The sequence below is a fragment of the Urocitellus parryii genome, chromosome 9 (genome assembly GCF_045843805.1).
Source record: "Urocitellus parryii isolate mUroPar1 chromosome 9, mUroPar1.hap1, whole genome shotgun sequence".
Classification (NCBI taxonomy): Eukaryota; Metazoa; Chordata; class Mammalia; order Rodentia; family Sciuridae; genus Urocitellus; species Urocitellus parryii.
Window position 1 is genome coordinate 8,461,035 of NC_135539.1, and position 26,404 is coordinate 8,487,438.

General features: G+C 58.0%; 4 protein-coding genes across 11 annotated transcripts; 2 read left to right on the forward strand and 2 right to left on the reverse strand.

Moving 5' to 3' along the window:
• Window positions 1–899: 899 nt before the first annotated feature.
• Ciao3 (cytosolic iron-sulfur assembly component 3) lies at window positions 900–10,198 on the forward strand. Its single transcript, XM_026385356.2, has 11 exons — window positions 900–982; window positions 1,882–1,977; window positions 3,642–3,785; window positions 4,058–4,190; window positions 6,336–6,470; window positions 6,839–6,957; window positions 7,677–7,806; window positions 8,237–8,309; window positions 8,571–8,708; window positions 9,188–9,345; window positions 9,493–10,198. Exons 1-11 carry the CDS (start codon window positions 917–919, stop codon window positions 9,729–9,731), a joined length of 1,431 nt encoding a protein of 476 aa, XP_026241141.1. The 5' UTR covers window positions 900–916; the 3' UTR covers window positions 9,732–10,198.
• Window positions 10,199–10,511: 313 nt separating this feature from the next.
• On the reverse strand, window positions 10,512–13,477 carry Haghl (hydroxyacylglutathione hydrolase like). The gene is given in 9 exon segments (XM_077802441.1): window positions 10,512–10,773; window positions 11,076–11,155; window positions 11,373–11,474; window positions 11,627–11,734; window positions 11,736–11,918; window positions 12,005–12,122; window positions 12,206–12,270; window positions 12,603–12,733; window positions 13,023–13,477. Coding segments are annotated over 8 exon segments (924 nt in total). The 5' UTR covers window positions 12,708–12,733; window positions 13,023–13,477; the 3' UTR covers window positions 10,512–10,610.
• Window positions 13,158–17,423, forward strand: Ccdc78 (coiled-coil domain containing 78). Its single transcript, XM_026385293.2, is given in 14 exon segments — window positions 13,158–13,295; window positions 14,250–14,369; window positions 14,452–14,538; window positions 14,665–14,841; window positions 14,930–14,980; window positions 15,092–15,177; window positions 15,299–15,377; window positions 15,465–15,590; window positions 15,795–15,970; window positions 16,079–16,181; window positions 16,326–16,405; window positions 16,984–17,050; window positions 17,120–17,220; window positions 17,309–17,423. Coding segments are annotated over 14 exon segments (1,506 nt in total).
• Window positions 17,424–17,514: 91 nt separating this feature from the next.
• Metrn (meteorin, glial cell differentiation regulator) lies at window positions 17,515–24,488 on the reverse strand. 8 transcript variants are annotated; one of them, XM_077802551.1, is made up of 9 exons: window positions 24,241–24,488; window positions 23,624–24,024; window positions 23,041–23,103; window positions 22,786–22,845; window positions 18,999–19,162; window positions 18,407–18,511; window positions 18,174–18,314; window positions 17,942–17,992; window positions 17,515–17,798 (listed from the first exon to the last, which is right to left on the reverse strand). In XM_077802551.1, the coding sequence occupies exons 1-9, from the start codon at window positions 24,336–24,338 to the stop codon at window positions 17,550–17,552; spliced, it is 1,332 nt and encodes a 443-aa protein (XP_077658677.1). In that variant the 5' UTR covers window positions 24,339–24,488; the 3' UTR covers window positions 17,515–17,549. The 8 variants fall into 8 exon arrangements, with proteins under 8 accessions (XP_077658677.1, XP_077658676.1, XP_077658678.1 ...); XM_077802550.1 differs by lacking the exon at window positions 18,999–19,162 and adding an exon at window positions 22,406–22,707; XM_077802552.1 differs by lacking the exon at window positions 18,999–19,162 and adding an exon at window positions 22,406–22,707 and having other exon boundaries at window positions 17,931–17,992.
• Between the last annotated feature and the right edge of the window lie 1,916 nt (window positions 24,489–26,404).

Consider the following 26,404-nt stretch of genomic DNA (forward strand, 5'->3'; position numbering starts at 1 on the left):
GGGATGATCTAGGGCCAAGCCTGCCATGGACCCACCAGGTCAGTCCAAGCATCTGGGGATAAGCCAGATTCAATGCCTGGAGTTTTCTGGAAAATCCCAATAAAAACTGGTCACTAGATGTGTAACTGGACATGATATGGTTTATTAAGGCTTCACAATTGAGACCAGCGACCTATAAACCATTTTTTCTTTCTTTCCCTTTTGCAGTGCTGGAGATGAAATTCAGGGCGACCTGCTAGCCAAGTGCTCTACTCTCAGCTACACACTAGCACTCAGGCTAAAAACTCTTATGGAAAAGAAATGGGGTTTCCTCAGGTTGATCTCCAAAATACCAGTAACTGGGTCCTGGAGGTCTGTAGAATCAAACTGCTGGGAATCAAACCACCAGAGCCCGAGGGACTACTGCTCCCTACCTGTGGATTTTCCGCACTGCCTGAATCTCAGTCAACAGAAGCTGGGCACATATTGTGTTTCTGGTGTCGCCCTTGGTTCTTGAGCACATCAGTGAGCACAGCACACAGCAAGGCCGTGCCTCTGGGCACTCTCAGGCCCACACCTGGCTGGCAGGTAAGCAGAACATAAGTAGATAAATGAAGTGAGGAACCCCTCCCGTTCTTTGCGAAGCCAAAGAGACTATGGCGCCAGAGCTGCATTGTACTTGATCTACATTGCCAAGAGCGCCACAGCCAGAGAAGGCGCAGAGATTGGAAGCCTGGAACTTTGGGCTCTGAACATCCGCGAGCCAGGGCGCGAGAGCCGCTGCACTGGGCCCGCCAGCAGAGGGCGCGCACCGCCCGCCGCGGAACAGACACGCATGCACCGAGCGGGGCGCTTTCCGGCAGTGAGGCGGAACTCTACGTTGCTTCGCGCCACTTGACGACACCTGCGCGTGGCGCCGGGCGGTAGCGCTGCAGTCATGGCGTCGCCCTTCAGCGGGGCGCTGCAGCTCACCGACCTGGACGACTTCATCGGGCCGTCCCAGGTGGGCAGGCAGGTCGCCCGCTTACGTGGAATAGAGAACGGGCTCTCACAGGCGGCTCTCGTGGGACGGGCTGCCGGTGTCGGCCGTGGGACGGCCCACTGGGGCAGGACGGGATATCCCGGACGGTGTCGGGGAACGGCCCACAGTCCACGGCGGGGGACAAGAGTGTCAAGGGTGCAGTTCACTAGGGCACATGGGGAAACCAGACAGACAGCAATGGGTGTCAAGAACGGCCCACTTGGAGCCCAGTGGAGGGACCTGCTGCACCAGGCTGGAAGCTGGTGCCCATATCTGGCAGGGCCTGCCTGTAACTGCCAGGGCTCTGCACAGCCAAAGCTGAAAAGCACCACCCCAGATTAACCGAGCGGGGCTGGTCTACAGGGCAGGCAAGATGAGCTGCAGCCGCCTCCTGTGAGGTGGGAAGGAAGTGGCCACTATGGTTTTGGAATCGCAAGACAGAACTCAAGGAGATGGGAGAGCCCGGACTTGATCCCAGGGCAGTATGGAGTGGTGACCGACAGATGTCACCAAGGGAAGCATCCTTGGTTCCCTCAGTAGCATTAACTTTGACCTCTTCTTGGTGGCTGCACCACTGTCTGCTCTTGGGGCAAAGGTCAGGAATAGAGGTCTCCGCAGATGGGCAGTTTGCAGGCCTAGTTGGTGCTGGCCTTCATACTGATCCACACTTGTGGAGTGAGTGACCTTGATGTTAGACTCCAGTGCCTAGTGCAGAGCAGGGCAGCCTGGGACAGCCTCAGTAGCAGGAAGATGGTGGGTCCATCCTGTCCTGGAGTGTGCCCCTTGGGCAGAGCCTTGTGCCATGGGGCCAGCCATTCTTGAGGCTCAGCTACCTCAGGAGCTCCTTCACAGAACAGGTTTGGGATCTCTTCCTGGTATAGGATTGCATCAAGCCTGTGAAAGTGGATAAGAGGCCTGGAAGTGGTGTGGCCAGGATCCACATCGAGGATGATGGGAGTTACTTCCAAGTTAATCAGGTAAGGCATGGAGCCCCACCACAGTCCAGCTGCATGGGCTGAAGCATGTTTTCTCTGCTTCATCCAGTTGCAATGTGGTAGCCTTGAGACTTTTCACGTTCTGCCAGTCATTTCATATTGGTCTGTTCACTGACCGCTGGGGCACCAGGTCAGAGTACTTGGGGAGCAGACTGGGTGCCCAGGCTGAGCAGCAGGACTGATTTGTTCTACAGACATGGTGGGTCCTGCAGCCCTCTCTTAAGTTCTAGGATAAGATCTTGGAGCCTGCCTACTTGCTCTTTTACCAAGTGAACACGAGTTCCCAATGCTACAGTATTAAGACTCACCCCAACCACCCGCCATTTGGGCTTCAAAACTACATTCACAGGGCTGGAGTTGTGACTCAGTGGCAGAGCACTTGCCCAGCATGTGTGAGGCACTGGGTTAGATTCTCAGCACCACATATAAACAAACAAAATAAAGGTCCATTGACAAATAAATAAGTAAATATACATACGTGTGTGTGTGTGTGTGTGTGTGTGCATAAACAAACTACACTCACCACTAGGCTGAGAAATGATGCTCTGTCTGCCTGGCCAGGAATCCTCCCTGGATGGGAATCTTTCTTTGTTCATGGTGTGGGGTGTGCAGATGCCTGTGATGAGCAGGATCACATGGTCACAAGAAAGCTGACTTTTGCTCTTTGCAGGATGGTGACTCAAGGCATGCCATGGCTGGGGCTGGTGCAGCTGAGAGGGCCTGATTCTTTCAAGGGTTCCATAAGTGAAGGGACCCAGGGAAGGTGCTGGGCACTCATGGGCACTGCTGTCCAGAGCTGTGGCTATTGATTTGAAGGAGCACTGCAGCCTCCCTTGGCACATCACAGCCCAGGCCTATGGATTCTTAGCTTTTCAGTGTGGGCTAATCTCAGATGTGGCTGCAGCACAGCACACAGACCTAGTGGGAGGTAGCTCAAAGGACCTTCAATTCAGAACCTCACCCCTGAAGCTCTCCTGTCTCCAGCTCAAACCAGGCTCATGTCTGTAAGGCGGAGTCAGGGGCTTTAGCTGGGATCATTTTGATTGGAAAACCCATTGAATACCCTCCTAGAGGACCAGCCTGAACACCAGCATCTCAAGGCTCTACCTCTGTCTGGCCGAGCCAGCTCTTGGCATTACCTCCTTCTTTTAGAGCCTATTCCCACAGGCCTACACATGCACAGCAGGGCCAGGATCCCCTCCAGCAGGCAAGTCTACTGCTTTTGTGCTGACTGAACGCAAGCAAGCCCTATTCATACAAGTTTGATGTGCTAGTTGAGTTTGTCCCAGAAGTTAAGAGTTTGATGTCAGTGTGAAAACTTAGGATGTGTACTAGTACTTGTGTAACATTTTTTAATTTTAAAAAATATGTTAAATTTTTAATATTTTAATTTTTAAAAATATTGAGTGGTAGGGCTGGGCATGTGACTCAGGGATTGAGTGCTTGCCTAGCACGTACAAGGCCCTAGATTTAATCTCCAGGACCACAGAAAGTAAATGAAAATAAAAATCGAGTGGCACCCAACTAGACACCATGTTGGCTGCCAGTGTGTTGTAAGCAGAAGAGCACAGGCCCCTGTGGGATCTGCGCTCCTGAGAGGAGCCCTGCAAGGGGACCGTTGTCTTAGGTCCATGCCCCTTCTGCAGGATGGTGGGACCCAGAAGCTAGCAAAAGCCAGGGTCTCACTGAACGACTGCCTGGCATGTAGTGGCTGTGTCACCTCGGCAGAGACTGTGCTTATCACCCAGCAGAGCCACGAGGAGCTGCGGAAGGTTCTAGATGCTAACAAGGTAAGCGGTACAGATTGGCCCAGCAGCCCAGGGCATATTTCTTCAGGGGCAGCTCACCTGGTGCCACTTGTCCTTCCTTCAGGTGACTCCCATGTCTCTTGGGTCTTGCCATGCTCTGAGATGCCAGGCCCTAGCTCTCTCCTGAATGTACCCCCATGTGCTGGGCTCCGCTGGGGCAGCAGGCTCTCTCCAGAACCATTGGCATCTGGCTTGACAGGCTAGGAGCTGGATCTTACAAACCTGCAGAGTAAGTGCCTCTCCCCACCTTGCAGACTGCAGCACCCAGTGAGCAGCGGCTGGTTGTCATTTCTGTGTCACCCCAGTCCAGAGCATCGCTGGCTGCAAGGTTTCAGCTAAATCCTACAGACACTGCCAGGAAATTAACTTCATTCTTTAAAAAAATAGGTAGGTGTGGAACCTTGGGTGAATACCATGGCCCCAAACATGGGCGTTGAGCATGGGGATGCTTCCCACTTCCAAGTCACAGTCACTCAGCCCTGAACTCAGACACTTGATGTGTTCCCAGTGGGACTTCATCTTGAGGTTGCTTGACAGCGGAGAGCAGCAGCTCTTTTTTCTTTTAAGATGTTGATGGCCCTCTATTTATTTATGCATTAACTTATTTTTAGTTGTAGTTGGACACAATAGCTTTATTTTATTTATTTTTATATGGTGCTAAGGATTGGACCCAGGGCCTCACATGTGCTGGGTGAGTGCTCCACCGCTCAGCCCCAGCCCCTGGACCTTTATTTTATTCATTAAGCGGTGCTGAGAATCCAGCGCTCCACCACTGAGCCCCAGCCCCAGCCCCTGGACCTTCATTTTATTTATTTATTTATATGCGGTGCTGAGAGTCTAGCCCGATGCCTCACACAATAGGCAAACACTCTACCATTGAGCCACAGCCCAGCCCACTTCTTTTTTGTTGTTGTTCCAGAAATTGAAGCCAGAGGCATTTATCCCCTGAGCCACATCCCCAGCCCTTTTCATTTTTTGAGACAGGGTTTTGCTAAGTTGATTAGGGCCTTGCTAAGTTGCTAAGGCCGGTTTTGAACTCACAACCCTCCTGCCTCAGCCTCCCACACATGTGGCCACTGTGCCTGGTGGGGAGCAACACCTCTGAAGAGCAGCCATCTGCTCCGACTTACACTCTTCCCACACGAGGAACTCACCACCCTGTGTGTTTCTTACCTGTTGCTCTGAAGGCACTCGTTCCAGGCCTGTGTTGGACACTGGTCAGCCACATCCAGACTTGGTTGGTCACTGGGCTAGGGGAGGAAATGAGTATTCTGAGAGCCCCTGGCTAGATTGGGGTGCTAGTGCCAGAGTGGCCAGTACCCCCACCCTAGTGGGAAGTGAAAGGGGGTGTTTACAGGCCCCTTTCACAGAATGTTCCTTTACCTGGTAGACAGGCTAATGCTTGGTCGTCCTCCCATGACCAGGGGGGTCTTTCACCAGAAACTTGCTGACACTGGCCCTATCTGACTGTCCTGGTCCCTCAGACCTGGGGAAGCTGGCCTAGGGCTGCGCCTGGTCCAATGGAAGATGGAAATCAGTATGGCACCACCCAAGAAAACAAATTCAAAGATTTTTCCTTCTGGATCCTGGCGGGGAGGGTGCAGTAAGTCAGAAGGGCAGCCCTTTACTGGAGTCAAACAGGTTTCTGCAGGAGTTTAGTTGATGGGTTTAGAGTAAGCAGGGACAATTGCCCAGAATCTCACTGTGACTAAGTGGCATTCACGTGGGTCTTCTGCACAGTCTGGGGGGATGGGGAACAGTGGGCAGCAGCCCAGGAGGAGGTGGTCCCTTGGAGCTGGCTGTGTAAAAAAGATGCTTGGACATACTGCTATGAGGACCTGGGAAGAGGTGGAGCACTAGGAACTGTCCAGGAGCCTGAGCCCTGCTCCAGTGTGAGAAAGCCAAACCTTAGAAATCAAACAGGAGGGCTGGGGATGTGGCTCAAGCGGTCACACGCTCTCCTGGCATGCGTGTGGCTCAGGTTCCATCCTCAGCACCACATACAAAGATGTTGTGTCTGCTGAAAACTAAAAAATATTAAAAAGAAAATAAATCAAACAGGAACCAGGTATGGTGGCACATGCCTGTAATCCCAGCAGCTAGGGAGGCTGAAGCAGGAGGATCACAGGTTCAAGGCCAGCCCCAGCAACTTAGTGAGGTCCTGAGTAACTTAGTGAGACCTTGTCTCAAAATGAAAAAAAAAAAAGGGGGTGGTGATGTTACTCAGTGGCTAAGCACCCCTGGGTTCAATCCCCAGTACAAAAATAAATAAATAAATAAACAGGAGTTCACTGCAGTGGGAGATGCATCACAGGAAGTTGTCCCCTGGCCCCAGGCAGCACCTGGCTTATCCCCATGGCACAGGCTGTTCCATGCTTCCTGGGGCTGCAGTAGAAGCAACTGGTGCCACTGGGGGCAGTGCCCTATTTTGGGGGATGTGAACAGTGCTGCCCCTGCTGTGGCCAGCACCAGAAGGGTCACCCATGGCTGGTGCCAGCTGTGGTGGGGGTCAAGCTTGTGCCTTTTTTCCAGGGGCGCACTTCGTCTTCGACACTGCCTTCTCAAGGAACTTCAGCCTCCTTGAGAGCCAGCGAGAGTTCGTGCGGCGATTCCGAGATCAAGCCAACTCCAGAGTGGCCTTGCCTGTGCTGGCTTCTGCCTGCCCAGGTGTGTTCATGGTTGTGCAGGTGGCAAGGTTCCAAATCATGTGGTTAAAAACTGACCATACCAGCAGCAAGGCTCAGGACCTGGAGAGCAGGTGGGGAGGCAGAGCTCTTGGACCAGTCAGTACCTCACGCCTCCTGGAGGAGGCACCCCATCAAGAAAGTGCCTGCATTCTCTCCCCTTCTGTGGTCTGGAGGCTGGTACTCCTGGTGACCGGGTGACAGAATGGGAATGCTATCTATGCTGCAGTCATTTTTGTACAAGTTGGTCTACCCCCTGAGTGTTGTGTCGCTGTCAAGCAGAGAGGCACTCTGTGAGCCACCCAGGCCTGCCCTGTGCCCAACTGAGACCTGTTGGTTCTGCCGGCACAGGCTGGATCTGCTATGCTGAAAAGACCCATGGCAGCTTCATCCTCCCCTACATCAGCACGGCCCGGTCCCCACAGCAAGTCATGGGCTCCCTGGTCAAGGACTTCTTCGCCCAACAGCAGGTAACAGCCTTAGGCCGTGTAGGGCAGCACACTGGAGAGTGGCAGCTGTGACCCTGGCATTGGTGGCCCTGGCTCCAGTCACTGTGGCTGTGGTCATGTGCCCTCTGGAGGCATTTGGGGTCATGAGCATTAATGGCAGCTGCCTGTGAAGGTGCTCTTCACTCACCTAGAGGTGGCCCAGCCCCTCAGGAGCAAGAAGCCTAAGCCAGGCTGCAATCAGGTGACCTCCACAGGCTGCTGTGTAAACAAGGGCACCTGCTAAGCCATGAGGACTCCAAACTGGTGCCACTGGCCCACAGGAGGCGGGGAGCCTACACTTCTCCTGACCTTAGTCCTGTGCTGTGCTGCTTCTACATGGACACAGTCAGGCTTCCTTGAGGTCTCTCTGTGTGTGGTGCTGAAATCAAAACCCAGGCCTCATGCATGCCAGGCAAGTGCTCTGGTGCCAAGTCAGGTTCCTGGCCCTCAGATCTTCTGCACCACAACCTGCTTTTTCTATTGACCCCAGAACCATGAAGGCTGAGGCCTCTTCCTCTGCTGGAGTGGGGTACTGCAGGACCTGTGGCATCCACTGCAGGGCCACGGCATCAGTGAGGAGGCTGCTGGGAAGCAGTGCCAGCCTGAAGGGCTGTTCAAGGCCAGCTGCATAGCCACCTCTTACCTCGCTTGTCACAGAGCGAGCTGTAGTCAGGTGGGACCAAGTTTCTCTCCTCCTGTAGCATCTGGCCCCCGACAAGGTGTACCATGTCACAGTGATGCCCTGCTACGACAAGAAGCTGGAGGCCTCCAGGCCTGACTTCTATAGCCAGGAGCACCAGGTTCGAGATGTGGACTGCGTCCTCACTACAGGTATTGTCCGCACCCAGGAGGCAGGGCATTCTCAGCTGACCCCTCTGGGACACCTGTATCCCTTGGGCCTGGAGTTCCTTATTGGCTTGAGTGGGTCTGGGGGGTGTGGAAAGGCTCCAGTTCAGCCCTCTGGCTCACATGTGCTCCCCATTTCTGAGTTGAGAAGTCTCAGAGTCTCTCAAGTACTAGCAAGACAGCAAAATGAACTGCCCGGGAGGCTGGGCAGACAGCACTAGACCAGCACAGTTACTGGTTCACCTTATGCCACCCTGAGGGAATGAGGCAGCCGTGAGGGTCTTCAGAGGGGTCATCCTTTCCCACTTCTGGCTGGGTGAATATGTGGGCCTGCTGGGGCCAAGATGCAGCTGCCAGGCATGCGGGCAGCTTGAGGTTCGAGCGGCTGGAGCACCTGTGCTGTGGTCCCACACAGGAGAAGTCCTCGAGCTGCTGGAAGAGGAGGGGGTCTCGCTCTCAGAGCTGGAGCCAGCCCCTCTGGATGGCCTGTAAGTCAGCAGAGGGAACCAGGCTGCCGTGGGGTGGGCAGTGCCTCTCCTTCCCTCCCATGGCCTGCCCCAGGCCTGAGAGGCACAGCCCAGCTTGGAGAGGCCTGAGCTCCCCGGGACAATGTCAGACACACCAGGGGCCCTGGGGTCATGCCAAGACGTTCCTTTGTGCCCAGGACTTGTTTCCCACCTAGAAAAGCTTGAACACAGCTGTGCTGAGGCCCCACTCTCCTCACCTACACTGACCTGCCCCTTCCACAGGTCCAGCAGCACATCTGCTGAGGAGCCCATCAGCCACCGGGGTGGGGGCTCAGGGGGTTACCTGGAGCATGTGTTCCGGCATGCAGCAAGAGAGCTCTTTGGAGTCCATGTGGATGAGGTCACCTACAGGCCTTTGAGGTCAGTGGGGTGGCCTGGGGCACCAGGACAGGACAGCCATAAAGCTCCTAGACTGGTGCCTCCCCAGCCCTGGGTCCTCTTGGTGGGCTTGTTGGTAGACCCTGGAGCACTGGGCACAAGTGGGGGCCTCAGTTTCCCCCTTAGCAAAGATCCTGAGCCCAAGGCCGCTGTCCTCAGGACAGGTGGATACCAGTGACACCTGCATCTGGGAGGGAGGGCAAGGCTAGGTCCTCCCTTGCCATGTCTCAAGACCAGCCTTAGGAAAGGGGACTCGCATTTCACAGGTGAGGAGACAGATCTGGGAGAGGTTAAGGTCACCTGTTGGACCTCTGGTTGGAGGGAGCACTCCACTCGTTCTACCCTCCCTCCCCTGCCCAGGAGCAAGGGGTGGAAGTGCTGAGTTCCCCTATCCCAGCAGGGCCCCTGTGTGTGTACAGGAGCCTGGTGTTGGTGGTGCATATAGTCTCTCCCATCCTCAGGAACAGGGACTTCCAGGAGGTGACCCTGGAGAGGGAGGGCCAGGTGTTGCTGCACTTTGCCACTGCCTATGGCTTCCGCAACATCCAGAACCTGGTGCAGAAGATCAAGCGAGGCCGCTGCCCCTACCATTACGTGGAGGTCATGGCCTGCCCCTCAGGTGCACCTCCCTGCAGGAGATGGCAGGGGTGGGGGCTGCTGGGATGGAGTTGGCAGCACCCCTCCAGCGCTGGAGGAGGTGAGTGGGGAGAGGGTGTGCACTTTGACCCCACCTGACACTCTTGTGACCATAACCTGCTCTGCACAGGATGCCTGAATGGTGGAGGCCAACTCAAGGCCCTGGACATACCCAGCAAAAACCTTCTCCAGCAGGTGGAGAGCCTGTATAGCATGGTCAGGATGGAGACACCTGAGGATGTGCCTGGGGTCCAGGAGCTGTACCAACAGTGGCTGCAGGGTGAGAGCTCAGAGCGGGCCAACCGCCTGCTGCACACCCAGTACCATGCCATAGAGAAGCCGAGCTCGGGCCTGAGCATCAGGTGGTAGGAGGCCTCGAGGTCTGCTGGGGCCAGCGCCCAGCAGCACAGCCTCTCACCTCAGACCCCAGGGCTCTCCCAGAACCAAAAGGAGCTGCACAGTGTGTTAGAGCCCATGTTAAAGTGGGTTCCAGATACACACAGGATTTCGTGGTCTGGAAATGTGACCTGTGCCTGCACACCCCGGGCTCTGTACTGGCTTTGCAGGTAGGGTGAGGGGTGGAAGACGAGGCTGAAGGTTCTCTGAGGTTTGGGACTCTCTTCCACTGGCCCTTCTGTGGACATTGCCTTTCCTGGCCATGGTGGCTCTACAGTGAGGGGCTCCGGAGTTCCTGCAGGTGCTATCCCTGAAGTCTGGAATCACCTGGAAGCCACAGGGCAGGGGGCAGGTGACGACTAGTAGTGTCAAGTATGGGGACTGCTGCAGGAAAGGACATCTGGACTCCTGAAACTAGGGTTACAGAGTTGTGGGCCTAAGGTCAGCTCTGTTATCTTAGGCTGCATCCCTGCACAAGTCTTCCCTGGCCATCATGCCACCATGGCTGGGTTCCTGCCAGGCCCGTCTCTGACCCAGTTTCACCTCTGATAAAGGACATGCCCAGCACGTCTGGAATCACTGCTGTCTTGGAGCGTCGGTGCCCCAAAGGGCCTCTCAGAGATTTATTCACTGAGCAGAACCCAGGCAGGACTGCTCGGGCACAGACAGGTGTGTGGCTGCACAGAGGTCCTGCAGGTCTACCTCCAGGAGCAGTGGAGGAGAGTACCACTTGCTGATCCTCAAAGGCTGGGCATACAGCCAGGCAGGTCCACAGAGGCCACCCTTGTGTGGGTCCAGGCAGACTGAGAGTCGTGGGAGGAGCAACATGGAGTTGAGTGGGCTCTGGGTGGCTCACTTCTGGTGGCCCAAGAGCCCCCACTGCAGTGCGAGGAGTGCCCGGGCCTGTGGCTGTGGTGGCTCCACATCCTGCTGGAAGCAAGCCCGCTCCCTGCACAGCACCTCCAGGACCTCGGCTGGGGCCACTTTGCCTGTGAACTTGCGTACGGCCTCTTCTCTGTGGGGGAGGGGCACAGTGGGGAATGGCTGGACACTAGGCTACCCATGGGGGTGGGAAGGGACAGGGCACTGGATGGATGACAGGACGATACTTAATGTGGGCCTCTCCTGGTGCCAGGGACACTCAGCCCAATTAATGGCCCCCAGACACCTTAACTAACCAAATGGCTGCCAAGGAGGTCCCAGGGAAGGCAGGCTGGCATTGCCAGCTGGTTCCACAGGGAGATGCCTCCCAGGCTGCCTTGATGACTGTAGCTCAAGCCCCACCCATGGGGAGGCCCCAGACATGGCCATACTTACGCCACCCTCAGGAAGGGATTGTACAGCAGCTCCTCGCCCAGGGTGGATGGCACAGTGGGCACATCGTCCTCATCTCTTTTCTGCAGCGACCATAGGCCCTTGTCATAACCAGGCTTTTCCTGACAGTCCCAGCCTGCTTGGCTGTGGCCACAGGGCCACATAACCCATGCAAAGCCTGCAGTGGCCACCAAGGCTAATCATGCTGACCCTGGGGATTCTCCTGCAGCCAAACTCAAAAGAGAGCACGTGCTCTCCCCACTGCACATCCCTCCCATTAAGGGGCAAGAAGTGGCCTACCTGGGCCCAAGACAGTTTTGCTCTCACGTGGTCATTGTGGGGCTCCACTGTGTGTGCAAACTCCAGGTTGCGCAGTGTGTGCTCATGGCCACAGAACACCTTCTGGAGAAAGGGCATTCAGTGTGCAGAGCACTACTGCAGGCAGAGGTGGGAGGCACTCAGGCCCTGGCCCTGGTTCCACCGTCTGGACCCGGACAGGGCATGAGGGTTCCCAGAGGAAGCACAGCACTAAGCAAGGTCTGGATCCCACGCACCGTCTGTGGGGGCAGGGTGCCAAGGGTCTCTGTCAGACTCTGGTACATCTGCTGGGCTGTGCCTTCCAAGTGCCAGCCACAGCCAGCCACGGACAGTGCATCCCCTGTGGGAGGAGGGTAGGTAAGAGGAGATGGGAAGCCTGGTCAGAGAAGATGACGGGGTGACCTCTGGGCTGTGGGTACCCGAGAAGAGGGCAGGCGGGTCCAGGCTTTCGTCCTCCCAAAGGAAGTAGCTCATGTGGCCAGAGGTATGGCCAGGCGTCAGGAGGCAGCGCACATGGATGGCCCCAAACTGCAGAGGGGCAAGCGGACCTGTGAGGGCGGGTAGGGGGTGGGTCGTCCCTTCCCGCATTTCCCATGTGTATACTCAGTACTCACCCGTAGTTCCTCCTCATGTACCAGCATGCGGGTCAGCCCACAGATGCGTTCGTCCCCGCCCATCACCACCATCCCCGGTTGTAGCCGCGCCAGCTCCACGTTGCCCCGAGCGTGGTCCCTGTGGACCCGCAGCGGAGGGAGCAGTTACCTCTGGTCAGAGAAAGGCGTCTTCAAGCCTCCATACGCCCCACCTGCACTCACCAGTGGTGGTGGGTGGTTAGCACCGTGGTCAAAGACACTCCCTCTCGGCCTGCGATCTCTAGCAGCTGAAAGGAATAAAGTCATGGTGATTTGGACGTCTGGATGAGCTGCTCCCTCCATACTACACCACCGCCAGTACCTAGGACAGCGCAGAGGAGGGCCTGTATCCTGCATGCAATTAGCGGGCGCCCCGCTATACAAGGGCAGTTAAGCACTGGATAAAGGACACGCGTGCCAAGGCAGCCCTAACTTAGGAAGCCCCAAGATCATCGGGAGACCAGAGATCGAAGAAGAGGATGGGACAGTCTGCTCCAGCCAGGGTGGGGGATTTGGCGTGTAGCACTCAAGGCTGCCTAGACCTTCAATGGTGTTCCTGCCACCCCCGACCGTCCCTTACCCTCTTGGGCACCGCCACATCCACAGCCACAGCCTCTCGCGTGTCCTCCTCGATGACCAGGTACATGTAGTTATCCTCAAGCACAGGAATGACCTTGACTTTCATGGTGGCAGAACTCAGCCACCCCACGCCTCCTCCAAAAGAAGTCCCCCACAGCCTACTGAGCCCTTCTGGGCAAGTCAGGGACACGGACAGACACACACGCGCAGAAGGTGCAAAGAGCCCTGCTTCAGGAACTCCTGAAGATCCGCATGCAGGTTCAAGGCGGCCTCGTTGGGGCCCCGCCTTCGGCTCGCAGCCCCGCCTCCCAACGGGCCCTGCCCCTAGTCCGCAGGCCACGCCTCCTCCCACCATCCCGCCCTGTAGCCACAGAGGGACCCCAGACTCCAGACAGGTGGTCCCGACAACCCCTCACGACACCTGTGCAGATGGCCTGGAGGACGCTCGACTGACCGACGGAGGCAGGGCCTTAAGCCCAGAGGAAGCCTGTCGTTCTACCCGGCGGCTGGCCTTCACTGCCCGGCCAGGGACTGATGCTGGCTGGAGGGAACACGCATGCGCAGTGGAGCTTGGCGCATACGCCTTGACCTGGTTCCGGACACAAGCCGCCTGCTCACAGAAACCTTCACTACGCAAGCTTTCCGAGACTGCTACCAGTATTGGAATGTCCGCACCCTTCCTCTCAGGCTAGGGGTGGGGAAGGCTGTATAGCTTATTTACCAGCCTATCCCAAGTTTCGGCCAGCACCTGGAGGTACACCAAAGGCATCTATCTGAAGAGTGTACGAAGCACTAGCCAGACGCCGTGGTGCACATCTGTAATCCCAGCGCCTCAGGAGGTTGAGGCAGGAGGTTTGGGGGTTCAAAGTCAGCCTCAGCAACTATATCTAAATAAAATATTTTTAAAGGGTTGAGGATGTAGCTCAGTGGTTAAGGAGCCCTGGGTGGGTTCGATCCTCAGCACCACATAAAAATTAATTAATTAAAGATATTTTTAAAAAATAAACTGTCGAATCCACATGGTAGGATAGGACATTCCTCGTAAGCACAGCAGTACCAGCAACTGCATTTTTAGTTTCCATATACCGGATCCAGGTGAATGCCCTGGGTGTTGGTCTGCATTTCCCAAATGAGGAAATGGCCCAGAAAGGAGCCAACGCCATAACTGTAAGGAACCAGGTTCCCCAGTCCTTCCTCCCAACTGCCAAACTGCCTTGCCCTGTGGGCGTAACTCTGGCATCTCCAAGACCAACAGAGGCCTTGGCAACGCTGACACTCTGTGGAGCAACAGCCACCAGGCAGCCATCCTAGAGCAGGTCAGGGGGCCAGGTGCAGCAGGCTGGAATTCCTGCTGCCTATGGAGTGGGTGGCAGCCCCAGGGCCCAAGCAGAGGGCCCCTCCTCGAGCCTTGGAGAATGTGAGTCCTCCTAGGACACTGCTGCAGCTGTGGCCACCACCCCGACATCAGTTGGGTCTTTCATCTCCCTCAGAGGCTGGGGTGGGGGACCCTGCACCCTGGGTCTGGTCCTGGCCAGGGAAGGGCTGCCCCAGCCCAGCAGGGTTGGCATGTCAGATGACCCTATCAGCACAGGGGCCGAAGCCCAGACCTGAAACCCACCTGGGCATGGGGTGAATGGTGCCTCCCTAGGCTGTGCCCCAAGCAGAAGCCTGGCTGCCAGGAGTCTCTTGTGGCACCTCAGCCTGGGCCACCAGCCTGGAGGGAGAGCTTCCGTCAGATCTGGAGCTGAGCGAGGAACAGCTGCTACAGGTGGGGATGGGACCCCAAGGTATTGGCAGAAGCAGGGGCAGCAGGGGCTCACAGGCAGCACTCTTATCCTGGCCACACACAGATCTCCAAGGAGCTGGTCGACCTTCAGATTGCAACTCATCGCCTGCAGGAGCAGCACGAGGCTGAAGTCTTCCAGCTGAAGAGGGAGGTGAGCAGCTGTAGAAGCCCAGGTGTGCCAGATGATCACACCAGGGCAGGTGGTGCCTGGGAGTACACCCACATTCAGTATCGCCCTGTCCTTTGTATACCGTCTGCTCACCCTGATGACCCACAGGTCCTTCGGCTGGAGAGCCGGGTGCTGGAGCTGGAGGTGCGTGGAAATCATATCAGCCAGGGGCATGTGGACCCAGCAGAGGTCAACCCAGTACAGAAATTCAATCAAGAAACCCAGGGGCCCAGACACTCTGCCCACCACAGCCACCAGGTCACCCTGACCACAGGAAGAGCCCAGGTGGGTGAGGCTGTTGAGGGCCTCCTCAGGCACAGTTGAGATGGGACCTGCTCACCCACTCCTCACCCCTGCCTTCTCACCCATGCAGGTGCAACCCAAGGATGTCCTGATCCCTAAGCCATTGAAACTGGAGAATAGTGTGAGCACTCTGTAGCCTAACCTGGGAATCCTCTGGCATTCTCCCAGCCCAGGGTGGGAATGGGACCCAGAGCTTGGGGTCTCAGGCAGCCAGCTCTTGTGTGCCCTGCAGCTGCTGGGAACCCAGGAGCTTCGGGGTGAAGTGAAGTGGGTGCTGGAACATCACAGGGCCCTGCAGCAGACACTGGAGACACGGGTGTGAGTGGCCACTTCTCCTGGGTCTGGGAGGTCCTGTCAGGGCACAGTACTCACAGCAGCCATTCCCAAGGGGCTGAGGAACCCCTCACCCTGGCCTGGCTGAGCTTCACATCATTAGCAGGGCAGCCCTGGGCCAGCAGCTGCAGGGAGCACAAGAGGAAGCCAGGGCAGCTGGGCAGCGGCTAGCTGCACAAGCAGTGGTGAGCATCACCCCCCACACCCTGTGTGCTTCGAGATCCAGCAGTAGGTATCCTCCAAGTGCAGCAAGATCCCTCCCTCACCCCCAGATGCTGTCCACCTGCCAGGGCCAGCTCCGACAGGCCCAGGTTGAGAACGCCCGGTTGCAGCTGCAACTGAAGAAGCTGAATGAGGAGTATGCCCTCCGGCTGCAGCGCTGCGCCCGAGAGGCAGTGGTGAGCACCAGGCCAGGGGCCCTGTGGTGGAGAGGGGAGGCCTGTGAGTCCCAGGAAGCCCACATCTGGTCTGGGCATGCTGGACAGCTTCAGGGAGACCCTAGGGATGGGATTGGGCCCAACCAGGTCACCCTGCCAGCTCCAGCCCAGCCCCCAAACCTAGCTCCCCCTAGTGCTGCCCCAGCATCAACTCACCTTCTCCAGGGATATGCAGATGGTGCAAGCCAGGCGGCCCTTCAGACTTTCCTGGAGGCCACTCTGCAGGACATCCGGGCAGCACATCACAGTCGTGAGCAACAGCTGGCCCGGGCTGCTAGGGCCTACCGAAAGCACCTGGCAGATCTGAGCCGTAGGCATGAGGAGCTGCTGGCCACACACAGGTGGGCCCCACTCTCATCTGGGCACTTGGGGTGGTACGGCCCTACATGACCCCACGTATGGCTCAGTGTGCAGCAGGAGCAGCCGCAGGCACTAGCAGACCCAGACAGGACAACTGGGACCCTCAAGGCTACCTTTACTAAAGCCACAGACCTGAAGCCACTGTCTGTGCCCCTGGCCACTGAGCTCAGCCACCTGCAGGAGAAGGATGAGGTGAGCTCCTCTCCCTGCTAGCTCACACTGTCTAGGGGCACAGAGCTCCAGAACTGACCCCAGCCTCATCCCAGGCTCAACAAAGTCCCAGCCCCAGGGCCTCAATGGCCTGCCTCCTTCAGCCAACCAAGGGATCTTTTATAGCACAGCCAGTTCAGGATGCTGCCCTTGTGCCCACGAAAGGGACCTGGTGAAGCCTCCTCCCAGGAGACCTCAGAGCCACTGTGAGTGCCCTCCTGTGGGTGAGTGGGGAGAGGGCAGATCATACAACACTGAAGCAGAGCTTTCTGCCAGTCTAAAGTGAACAAAATGGCTGGTCTCTGGCCCAGGGTCTTCCAGTTTGTACAGGGGAAGTAAGGTGGCTGCTGGGCCAAGTACCGATGTGTGAAGAGGGCCCTGCCAGGAGAGAGGCCAATCTTGAATGGAGAAGATCAGGGAGAGCCCATCTGAGGGAGGACCATTTCAGCTGATACCTGAAGGACCCAGGATAAAGACAGGCTGGGAGCAGGTTGCCTGGTGACCTGGCCAGCCCTTGCCTCCAGGCCTCTACCTCCCCAGCTATACAGTGGGCAGGGCTCTTGAGGTGGTACTTCCCAGGATTTGGAGAACAAAACACCCAATGGGTTAACATCGCAGTAGACTGGGGTCACCATCTGAGCTTGCCCATGGCTTAGCATTCCCTGAGTGGCCATTGGGCCCCTCATGCACAGGAGCTCCAAGGCCTGGGCAGGGTACGGTGTCCCAAATCACTCCAATAAGTTCCAGGTCAGCCTTCAAGACTGCCTCTTCTCCCCTCTCACAGGAGCCTGGATACCAACTCCTGGGCCCAGATCTGCCAGAAGCTCCAGGACTTCGCCCGAGGCACTCAGGTAGTGGGTAGGGCTGGAAAGGGCCCCTCTGCACACTCTGCCCTGGCTTAAGGCTCATGCTCCTCCCAGGCAGAGCTGGAATGTGAGCGAGCACAGCTGCTCGTGCGGGCCACCAAGGCTGAAGAGCAGCTTTCAGAGCTACAGGAGTATGTGGACCAGCACCTGGGAAGGTGAGGTGAATGGGAGAGGACTTTAGTCTGGGTGGGGGAAGATAGTCCATAGTCAGGTAGATGATTTTAACCTGATTCCTCTGAGCAGGTATAAGCAGGAAATCCTGAGGCTGAGGAAGCTGGTGGGTGCAGGGGACCCCTGGAATGCGGGAACCACACCTCCAGCCAATCCCTAACATCCAAGGACACAGCCGGCCTTCTGAGGAGCACAGAGCAGACCCCTTCGTAGCCAGCAATGGAGGCTCCCCCACACCCCAGTCATCCCTGCACCCAACAACCCCACTATCCACAAAATAAGCCTGTGATCTATGAGCCTTTATTGTGTCCAGTCAGCCAGCCTGAGAATTGGGGAGGCTGGGGGCCAAGGCAGAACCAGGTCCTGGGGTGGGCAGGATGGAGCAGGATGTGGCAGCAGGTCTGGCATGGTGGACGTCCATGTCGACATCGTAGGCCCAGACCCGATCTAGGCCTTCACCTATCACAGCCACAGGCTGCCAGGTGGGTAGGGGGAAGCGTCCAGATACCACACGAGCCCCAGCAGGCAGCTCTGCCAGCAGTTTATCTTCCAGCAAGGGGAGCTGTGGGAGAGAGAAGTGGTGAGGAGGCGGCAAGGGCAGCAGGACCCAACCTGCCCTTGTCCAGCATCCATCCCCAGGCCTCAATGCAGCACATGCCAGTGTGTGGCCCCAACTCTCGGTGAGGCTGCAGACCTCAGACCTACCACGCTGGGGGCCAGGAACACGGACACGTTTCGGCAGTCCCTCAGGCTCACCTGTGAGAAGGAGAGACACCGGCAGGGGGAGGGGGCTGGCGACCTGGGTCCCTGCAGTTTCAGACCTGACCCCTGGCCCACCCAGGAGTCAGAGAAACCTGGGGCTGCCAGAAGGCTGACCAAGGCAGAATCTGAAGCATAATCAGCTGTGGATCTCAGGGGTCTAGGTCCCCTAGGTTACCTTCCAGAGATCCTCACGAAGGTAGCAGACGCTGCCAGCACAACCGGCCCTCCAGGCATGCAACCTCGCAAGCCCCACAAGCCACGGGTTCAGTTCGTAGCCCACAGCCGGGCGGAGACCGCACCTGTGGGCCGCCAACACCTGCCGGCACCAGCAGTTCAGGACCCGAATGTTGGGGAGGGACCACCACACCAAGGGCAGGGAAGACACACAGGGACACAAACAGGCCTTACAATTCTGCCGTCTCCAGAGCCCAGATCCACCATTTTTCCCGGGCGACCACGCAGCAACGACAACACATGCTCAACCTGCCGTGCACTGGCGCCTACATAGGGTACCTGGGCGAGATTAAGTGGGCGGGCTGAGGGCCAGAATCCATGGGCCACGTCCCCTCGCAATCACCAGGTGGGGGCAGAATTTGCCTCCTGGACAAGAACTGGAAGTTCTGTGGTGGACTTTCCTGCCGCACCCAGAGCAGGTGTCAACCCAAAGCCCAGCCCAGCGTTTAGCTGCAGTCACTTTTCCGCACACCGGCGCGGTCCCTGTCATTCCAAGGCGATGCCTCCGCCCCACACCGCAACCCACGCCGTGTACCTGCCCAGAGTCCCACCCTTAGTGGTCTCGCCCTTCCACACACCCCAGTCCCACCCACCGGCCGGGCCCGCACCCTTCCTAGTCCCACCCCTTCGCAGCCCCGCTCTTAACCCGGTCCCGTCCCCCGGTCAGGGACCGAACCACTAGTGGTCCCGCCCCTCCGTACTCTCTGCCCCCGGCCGCGGTCCCGCCCAGCTGAGGTTCCGCCGAGCGGCCAAGCCTCGCCCGCACCTGCAGCCGCAGCGGCACTCGGCGGAAGCCTGGCTGCAACAGCAGCGCCCACACGGCGTAGGCGGCCAGCCCCGAGCCCGCCGCCGCCTGCAGCAGCTCCAGCGCGCCCAGCCGCCGCTCGCGCAGCTCCGTCAGCGCCTCGGCAGGGTCGTCGTGCTCCATGGCTGCGGAACAGGCGGCTCAGGGTCCTCCCGCTTCCAAGCCCTTTCCCTCCGCCGTGCCCCGTCGGTTACGCGCCTTCCCAGCGCTGCTCGGGCGAGTACCGGTGGCTGAGCGGAGGCCGGGACTAGACGCCGGAAGTTGCCGCAGGCCTACTGGCTGGTGGGTCGAGCGTTCGGCTCCGCCGGCCCCAGCCCAGAGCTCTCCCTCGGGTTCCGGGCGGCGGCGCCCTGCGGTTGCAGCGGCCCGGGTGGTCAGCAACCCTCGCGGACACACGGGGCCGCGGCCTGCTCTTAGCCGGGGCAGTTGGCTCGGTCGTCCCACAATGCGGGCGACTATCGGGGCCTGTCCTGGCATGGGAACGTCCGAGCGGGGGCGGAGGCCCCAGCCTCCAGAGCGTGCACCGGAGAGGGGTGCGTTGGTGGGGCCGACGGGAAGGGTTTGCTGCGGGCCTTGGGTCATAGCCAAGTCCTCACAAGGCTGACTTGGAGACCGGCGCGGGTTTCGCTGACCAGGACACCCTGGAAGCCAGCCAAACCCAGAGCGGTCCCGGGAGGACATCCTGCAGGCTCCCTCCCACAGCGAGGACCGTTAAGCGGGAAGGGAGGATGCGCTGGAGTTGGAGGGCCAGGGAGGAGGGGCTTGACAGGAAAGACTGGGGCGAGGAGACAGATGTTGGCTCTCTTCGGAGTATGGTGGGAGGGGCGCCGGATGCGAGAGGCTGGGCCTCTGGCAGCTGGCCCAGCATTGGGGGTGGAAGGCAGCTAGGGGAGCCCTGAGATCACCTCCTCCAGAAAGTGAAAAAGGGTTGAGTGGCTCCTGGTAAAGCCCTGGGGTGGAGGCGGCAAGGAAAGGGACAGAACCTTGGGTCAGGCAGCTGGTCACCTCATCACCCCAGACTGAGGACGAATGTTCTTGAATGTCATTGCCATGTCTGTGCACACAGCCTGGCTTGGCTGCTCAGCCATTCACGTCCTGGTCAGGGGACTCACAAGGATGGAAACCGCTTCCAGAAAAGTGGGTGTGCCCAAGGCCAACCCTTCAGCCCCAATTGCAGAGTGTCTTCCATGCCTGCCTGCACATTGGCCCTAGCCTAACCAGACTGAGGGACAGTTGAGACAGTTGTCCCTGGGCAGCAGCAAAGCCTCCGTGCACTGCACTGGGGAGGAGGCCTGTACACCAGCTCCTAGGGCCCTATATCCTAGGGGGCTATAACTGGGCCCTCCAAGAGAAGGAAGGATGTGCACTGAGCTCCAGGTGTGGAAGCCCTGTTCTTGGGGGGACTCCTTGCATTATTTCCAGTACCTGGAGCCATGTCTGGCTCCAGTAAGGCTCTCCGGAACTGCACCTGGTGACTCTTACACTCACATCAGAACTCTGCTCTTCTGCCTTTGGGCACTCAGCAGCCAAGGCCTGCCTGCCTAAGTTCACACACATGAAGGCGTCTCTGACCTTCATGGAGCCCTCAGGCCAGCTCCTGCAGTTCCAGTCCACTTCTTACCCACACCATTTCCTTTGCTATCTCCACTCTCCCTTCTTAGGCCTTGGCCACTTGTCTCCTGGGACTCCTGGAGCACCAAAGTCTCCTGTGCCCTTCTGTCTGAGAAGCAGAGCACTGTTGGAAAGTCTGATTTCTCTGGATGGTTGTGTGGGTAGGATGTTCAGGAACCTTCCAGGCTACATGAGTTGAGGGCCCCCCAGTACACCTTCCCAGTGTATTTGTGGACTGGTGAACTGGGAGGTGGTCTATAAGCATCAGTGGATGTGGCCCAGAGGGGAGGTTGTGGAAACAGGTCTCTGCACTGACTGTGGGAAACTGGCCAGAGAATTAAGCCAGGTACCACAGGTGAGGATGCTACTCAGCCCTGGGGGAAGAACCTCCCCAGAATAGGTGAGCAGTGGGAGAGCCCAGGGTTCCCTCTTTCTCTGCTCCTGAAGATGCTGGGGGGTGGGAGTAAGGGTCTGGAGTCCAAGGGGTGGTCCATGTTGCAGATGAAAAGTGGAGGTCTGAGTGCTGAGGATGCATGGTTGAGGAGATGAGAGGAAACAGTGGGAGGAGACCCAGTAGCGCCTGCCATCCATGGGTGCTCTCTACCCTCCTCCTCAGTCTCAGGAAGCAGGCAGTTGAATTCATGGGCACTTAGATAGCCCGTCCCCTGGAGGTTCCAAGGCAGCCACTGAGCAGTCTGTGTGGCACAGGGCACTTGGTCAGCCCAGTCTGGAGCAAGGGTGTGTGGATCCTATACAGGTTTGTCCCTCTCCTAGCCTCAATTTCTTGCCTGAAAGATGACAGACCCATTCAACCTCTGGGTTCCATCCCTGCCTCTGCCCCTTTCCCCAGTGAGAGCAGACAAAGATGAAAAGCTTGGCCCTGAGGTCCCCCAGCATTAGAGCTGTGGCTCTTTCCCAATAGCTGAGGGGTTGAGGGTAAGCGGAATCTACTCTTCCAGGGCTGGAGAGCCCTAGTGCACACCCCCATGCAGGGGCTTTCAGCCTCAGGGCCTTGAGCTTTGTCCAGGGCCTCACTAGCCCTTATGCAGCTGGGAGGCTGAGGAAGAAGGCAGGGACAGCAACAATGGGACCAGTGGCGGGAAACGGTCCTTAGAGACCCTATTGTGCACCCCACTCGCCGGAAACAGACAAGCAGGATCCCACAGTGGAGACCCCACACCCTGCAGGCTCCTCGCCATGTCTGGATGCTCAGCACGTTGCAGGGGCCTCTGGACAGAGGGGCCCATTCTTCCCGGAGGGCGGGACTGGGCCAAAGATGACTGGCTCACAACAGCTACAGAGGGAATTGGCACTCTGCCAGACTGCAACCCCTTTCCTTCACAGGATGGGCTTAGAGCTGGGGGTGATGCCTACCTGCCTGCCCCCACACACCTGAGGGACCCCAGACCCCTTGGCCTTGGGAGTTATGGCACCTTTCGCTCCTCCTCTGAGCCCCAGAAGCACCTGGTGTTGGAGGCAACAGCCAGCCAATAAGCCAGACGCATGGGTAAGGTCCAGGCTGAGAAGGGGTGGGCAAAGACAGTAGAGGGAGAAGGAAATTAAATGAGGCAGGTGCAGGGTTGTGCTGGCCAAAGGAGACCAGATCTACCATGTGATCAGTATTCTTATTGATTATCCCTAACCCTTGGAAGCAGCTGGGAACATAAATGCATCCAGAAGCCACCCCTCCCCACCTCCCTCCCACACACCTTCCCTAGCACCCTGTCCCCTGAAAAAGGCCCTCAGTCCAGTGTCACCTCACAGGGGTGGAGGTGGGCAGCCTGGGCAGATGTGTAGGCTCGGGTGAATTCTTGGACGCGAGGGGCACAGCCCAGCCAGGCTTCACCAAAGCGGCTCCAGCCCATGAAGAGGAAGGTGCCTGGGCCAGGGCGGACACCACAGCGCAGCTGGGTTCGAATGAAGACCTGCCCCTGGCCTGCAGGCCCCCCCATCCCCAACAGTGGCAGTGTCTGGCGGAGGATATGGGTGGCCACCACAGTGATGACAGACTCCTGCAGCTCCATGTCATGTGTGACCCTGTGGATGGTCCCGCGGATCACTGCGGGGAAACATGTTGGCCAGGGGTGGGCCATCAGGGGAGGGCATGCCCCAGGCTCCCCCACACGGGGACACTCACCAAAGTCACTGGTACATGCAGCCAGGAGGAGCTCCTCATCACTGCAGGGCCTGCAGGCACCTGCATGCAGGAGGGATCATGAGCCCAGGCACCACCAGAAGTGCAGTCACATGGCATGTGTGCACACCTGTAGTCAGGAAATACCCTGGCAGGCAAGAGCCTGTGTGACACCCACCACAGACATGAGTCTGGGGGCTGTGTCCACCTGGACAGTGTCCTGGGGCACTCTTGAACACCCATCTCATATATACATACCAGCATTCGGGAACCTTCTGTGACTTCCCAGAGTGGCCTTCTGGGACCCAAAGAGCAGCAGCCCTGCCAGAGTGGCAGGAGGTTATTGTGTGCTCTGGCTCTGGGGTTCCCATCTTTGGGGAAAGAGGTCGGAACAGTGAGAGCCCCATCCCCTGCAGGGTCAGGCTGAAAGCTCCATGAGCAAAGAGCTGGGCCTGGTGCCCTGCAGAGGCAGGACTGCGTCTCCATGGTGACGGGGAGGCACACTGGACTTTTGTTGGCTGGGCTGGGGGAGGGGCATGAGGTCACCGCTAGGCCAGTGAGGACAGCTTTTGCCACAGGCTTTGACTCTGCCCGCCATCCCCTCCCCCCAGCCCTTCAGGGACCCAAGTTTGCCAGCTTGGCCACCCCTTCCGCATTGCTCCCTGCCGGTTCTTTCCTTGATAAGAATCCCGAGGGTGGGGAGCTCAGCCAGAACCAAACAGGTGGATGGCTGACAACCGGCTGGACACTCTGCAGGGGGCTTACAAGTCCCATTCCAGCCAGTCCAAGGTAGGGCGCAACCTCGTGACTCCAACCTCCTCCCATCCAATTGGTCACTCACCATCCTCACCAAGGCCGTGGACTTGTGGAGGCAGTTCTGGGTTTCGGTCTTCACGCAGTTCAAAGCGGAAGGCAGCCACCCGGCGGCTGATGTCGCGGTGCGGTGTGGCCTGCAGGAAGAGGGCCCGGCGCTCGCGGGGACCCCAGTGCACGCAGCGGCCCCCTGCCAGGCCTGGACCCTCGGTCAGCAGCAACTCCAGGGAGCCGCCCTCCCGTTCAGCGAAGACCTGGGCGCCCGCGAAGGGCCGCGCTGGGCGCAAACAGGTGATGCCCGGCCTCGTGCCAAAGTCAGGAGCGCCCAGAGTCAGGCGAAGCGCCCCAGCCGGGTATAGCCACTCGATGGCGCCCTCCACACAGGCCAAGGTCAGCTGCCCCACGCTGCCGGGCTCCTGCGTCAGGCCGCTGGGGACAGGAGAACAGCGCTGAGGCGAGCTGCTGGTGTCCTTGGCCCGCACAGCCCGCTTTCCCGTAGTAATCGCAGAACACCGGCGCCCCCTTTGTGAAGGACACCGAGGTCCAGCATTCCTTGGATTCCTGGGGGAAGCGCACTTGGGAGCGACGCAGTCTCCCAGATTCTCCAAAAGGGAGCACAGCCGGGCTTGCACGTAGGGCCCCTACCTGCCCCTCCAGCTGCAGCGGTCCTCTGAGTAGCCGGCGCGCGCGGACACAGCCAGGAGGCTGCAGCAGAGTGCACAGAACAGCGCCGGGGGCGGCATGGCTCAGAGACGCGCCGGGGCTTCGGGTCTGGGGTCTTGGGGTGCTGCCTCTGAGCGGGGCGGCGGCGGGAGCAGCCCGGGCGCCGCCGCCCAGCCCGGCGCGGCTAGTCCGGGGCGCCCTCAGTAGCTCTGCGCTGCCCTCCCCCGCTGCCCGGGCGCAGGGGGCCGAGGGCGGGGCGGAACGCTGGCCAATCAAGGCCCACCGTGGAACTTTCTGCCAATCGCAAAGGCTCTCGAGGGCGGGCCCAGTGCTCGGCGGGAGGACTGTCCAGCCCGCAGGCCAAGTGGGACCTGTGGCTGTCCCTGCTCTTGCGCTGCGTCGCCCTTGCCGTCCTCCATCCCTGCCTTGCCGGTACTGAGCCATCCTGGTCACCACTGTCCTCCGAGTTCTGGAGCCCTAGATGGAGTGGCTGAGGGCTTGGGTCCACCAGAAGAACGAGGGGCGGCTCACCCAGATGTTCCTGCCACGCCCCCTGAGTGGCAGCAAGTCTGGTCCTTTATGAGAGCGGGAGCTGCACTTCTAGCCCACCCACCACCCGACCTGGTTCCTCTGCCCCTTCCCCTGAGGCAGCTTGTACCCAGGGAAGAATGGCCAATACCAGGGGCTGGGGATATAGATCAATTGGTAAAGTGCTTGTCTTGCATGTACAAGGCCCTGGGTTCAATCCCAGCACCAGAGAGAGAGAGAGAGAGAGATATCAGTAGCAGGAGGTAGGAGCGCTGTCAACCTGTTGCTGCCCTCCAGGACGGGCAGGGTTGAGCTCTCTTAACTCTGTCTTCAGATATACAGGCGTCACACCTCAGGGTTGTTGGATGAATTCTGTGGAGGATGGAATCGTCTGGAGGAGCTAGTATGGGGAAGACCTGTGATACAGGTAATTGTCAGGTAGAAGGATACCCTGTGCCACAGAAGCAGACCCTTCCAAGTCCAGACCAGCTGGCCTTCCACTTTCAAGTGAAGCAGGGGGTCAGGTGAAGCAGGGAGTGGTGAACTTCTGAGTATCAGGGGTCTCTGAGTTTGGCCTGAGGGGTGTGTTGGGGGAGGCAGCAGGAAGAACAGACAGTGTGGGCAAGACTCTGGGGGAGAGTTCTTGACCCACCAGGAAACCTTGAGATGCCAGCCTAGACTCTGAACCCTGTGCCCACTGCCTCAGCTTCCCCTGTAGCCCTGGATTTGCAGCTTATAGCAGTCAGATGAGACTGGAGGGCCCCAGTGGGAGAGAGTGGTTGGAGTCCCCAGTCAGCCCCAGCAGGCTCTCTAGTACTGATGCCCTCTCCTGTCCCCAGAACCTTCCCAAACCAAAGACAGGCCAGGAGCCATGGGACTCAGGTGGCCTGCTGCCTCTGGCTAGGGAGCCAGAACAGAGCATAACAATAGCCAAAAAATGAAAGTAACCCAATGTCCATGGCAAACACATTATATCCACAATAGGTTATTATTACTATTATATCATTCTGTTATTCAAAACAGAAAAGTTCCACACCTGCTATAATATGGATGAGCCCTGAGGAAATGAGCCAGTCACAAAAAGACAAATACTATGCAGTTCTATCTATATGAGGTTCCTAGAGCCATGACATTCACAAAGGTAGAGGAATAGTTGGGTTTTACAGGCTTGGTTTCAGTTTGGGGAGATGGAAGGAGCTCAGGAGATTGGTTGTACACTAGTAAGAATGTGCTTAATACTACTGAACCTAAGAGGGTTGATAGGCTGGGTGCAGTGTTGCACACCTGTCATCCTAGCTACTTGAGAGGCCAAGACAAGAGGATCTAAATGTTCAAGGCCAGCCAGGGCAACTTCATGAGACCCTGTCTCAAAAATGCGGGGGGGGGGCTGAGAATATAGCTCAATTGGTAGAGTACTTATCTTGCAAGCACAAGGCCCTGGGTTCAATCCCCAGTAGCCCCCCCCAAAAAAAATCCAAAATAAATAAATGAAAAAAGGGCTGGAGCTCCATAGTAGATCACCCCTGGGTTCAATCCCCAGATCCAAAAATTTAAAAGGAAAAAAGCGAGAGAGCCCAGTGTGAACAGAAGGTTCATCAGATATTTGAAGAAGGAAGGG

Coding starts and splice junctions, on each gene's coding strand:
- Ciao3 (XM_026385356.2), top strand. CDS start 917: ATGGCGTCGCCCTTCAGCGGGGCGCTGCAGCTCACCGACCTGGACGAC. Junction 6,958..7,676: donor ACTTCTTCGCCCAACAGCAG/GTAACAGCCTTA, acceptor CTCCTCCTGTAG/CATCTGGCCCCCGACAAGGT. Junction 9,346..9,492: donor GGTCATGGCCTGCCCCTCAG/GTGCACCTCCCT, acceptor TGCTCTGCACAG/GATGCCTGAATGGTGGAGGC.
- Metrn (XM_077802550.1), bottom strand. CDS start 24,338: ATGCCGCCCCCGGCGCTGTTCTGTGCACTCTGCTGCAGCCTCCTGGCT. Junction 17,993..18,173: donor TTCGTGAGGATCTCTGGAAG/GTAACCTAGGGG, acceptor TCCTTCTCACAG/GTGAGCCTGAGGGACTGCCG. Junction 17,799..17,941: donor TGTTCCTGGCCCCCAGCGTG/GTAGGTCTGAGG, acceptor TCTCTCCCACAG/CTCCCCTTGCTGGAAGATAA.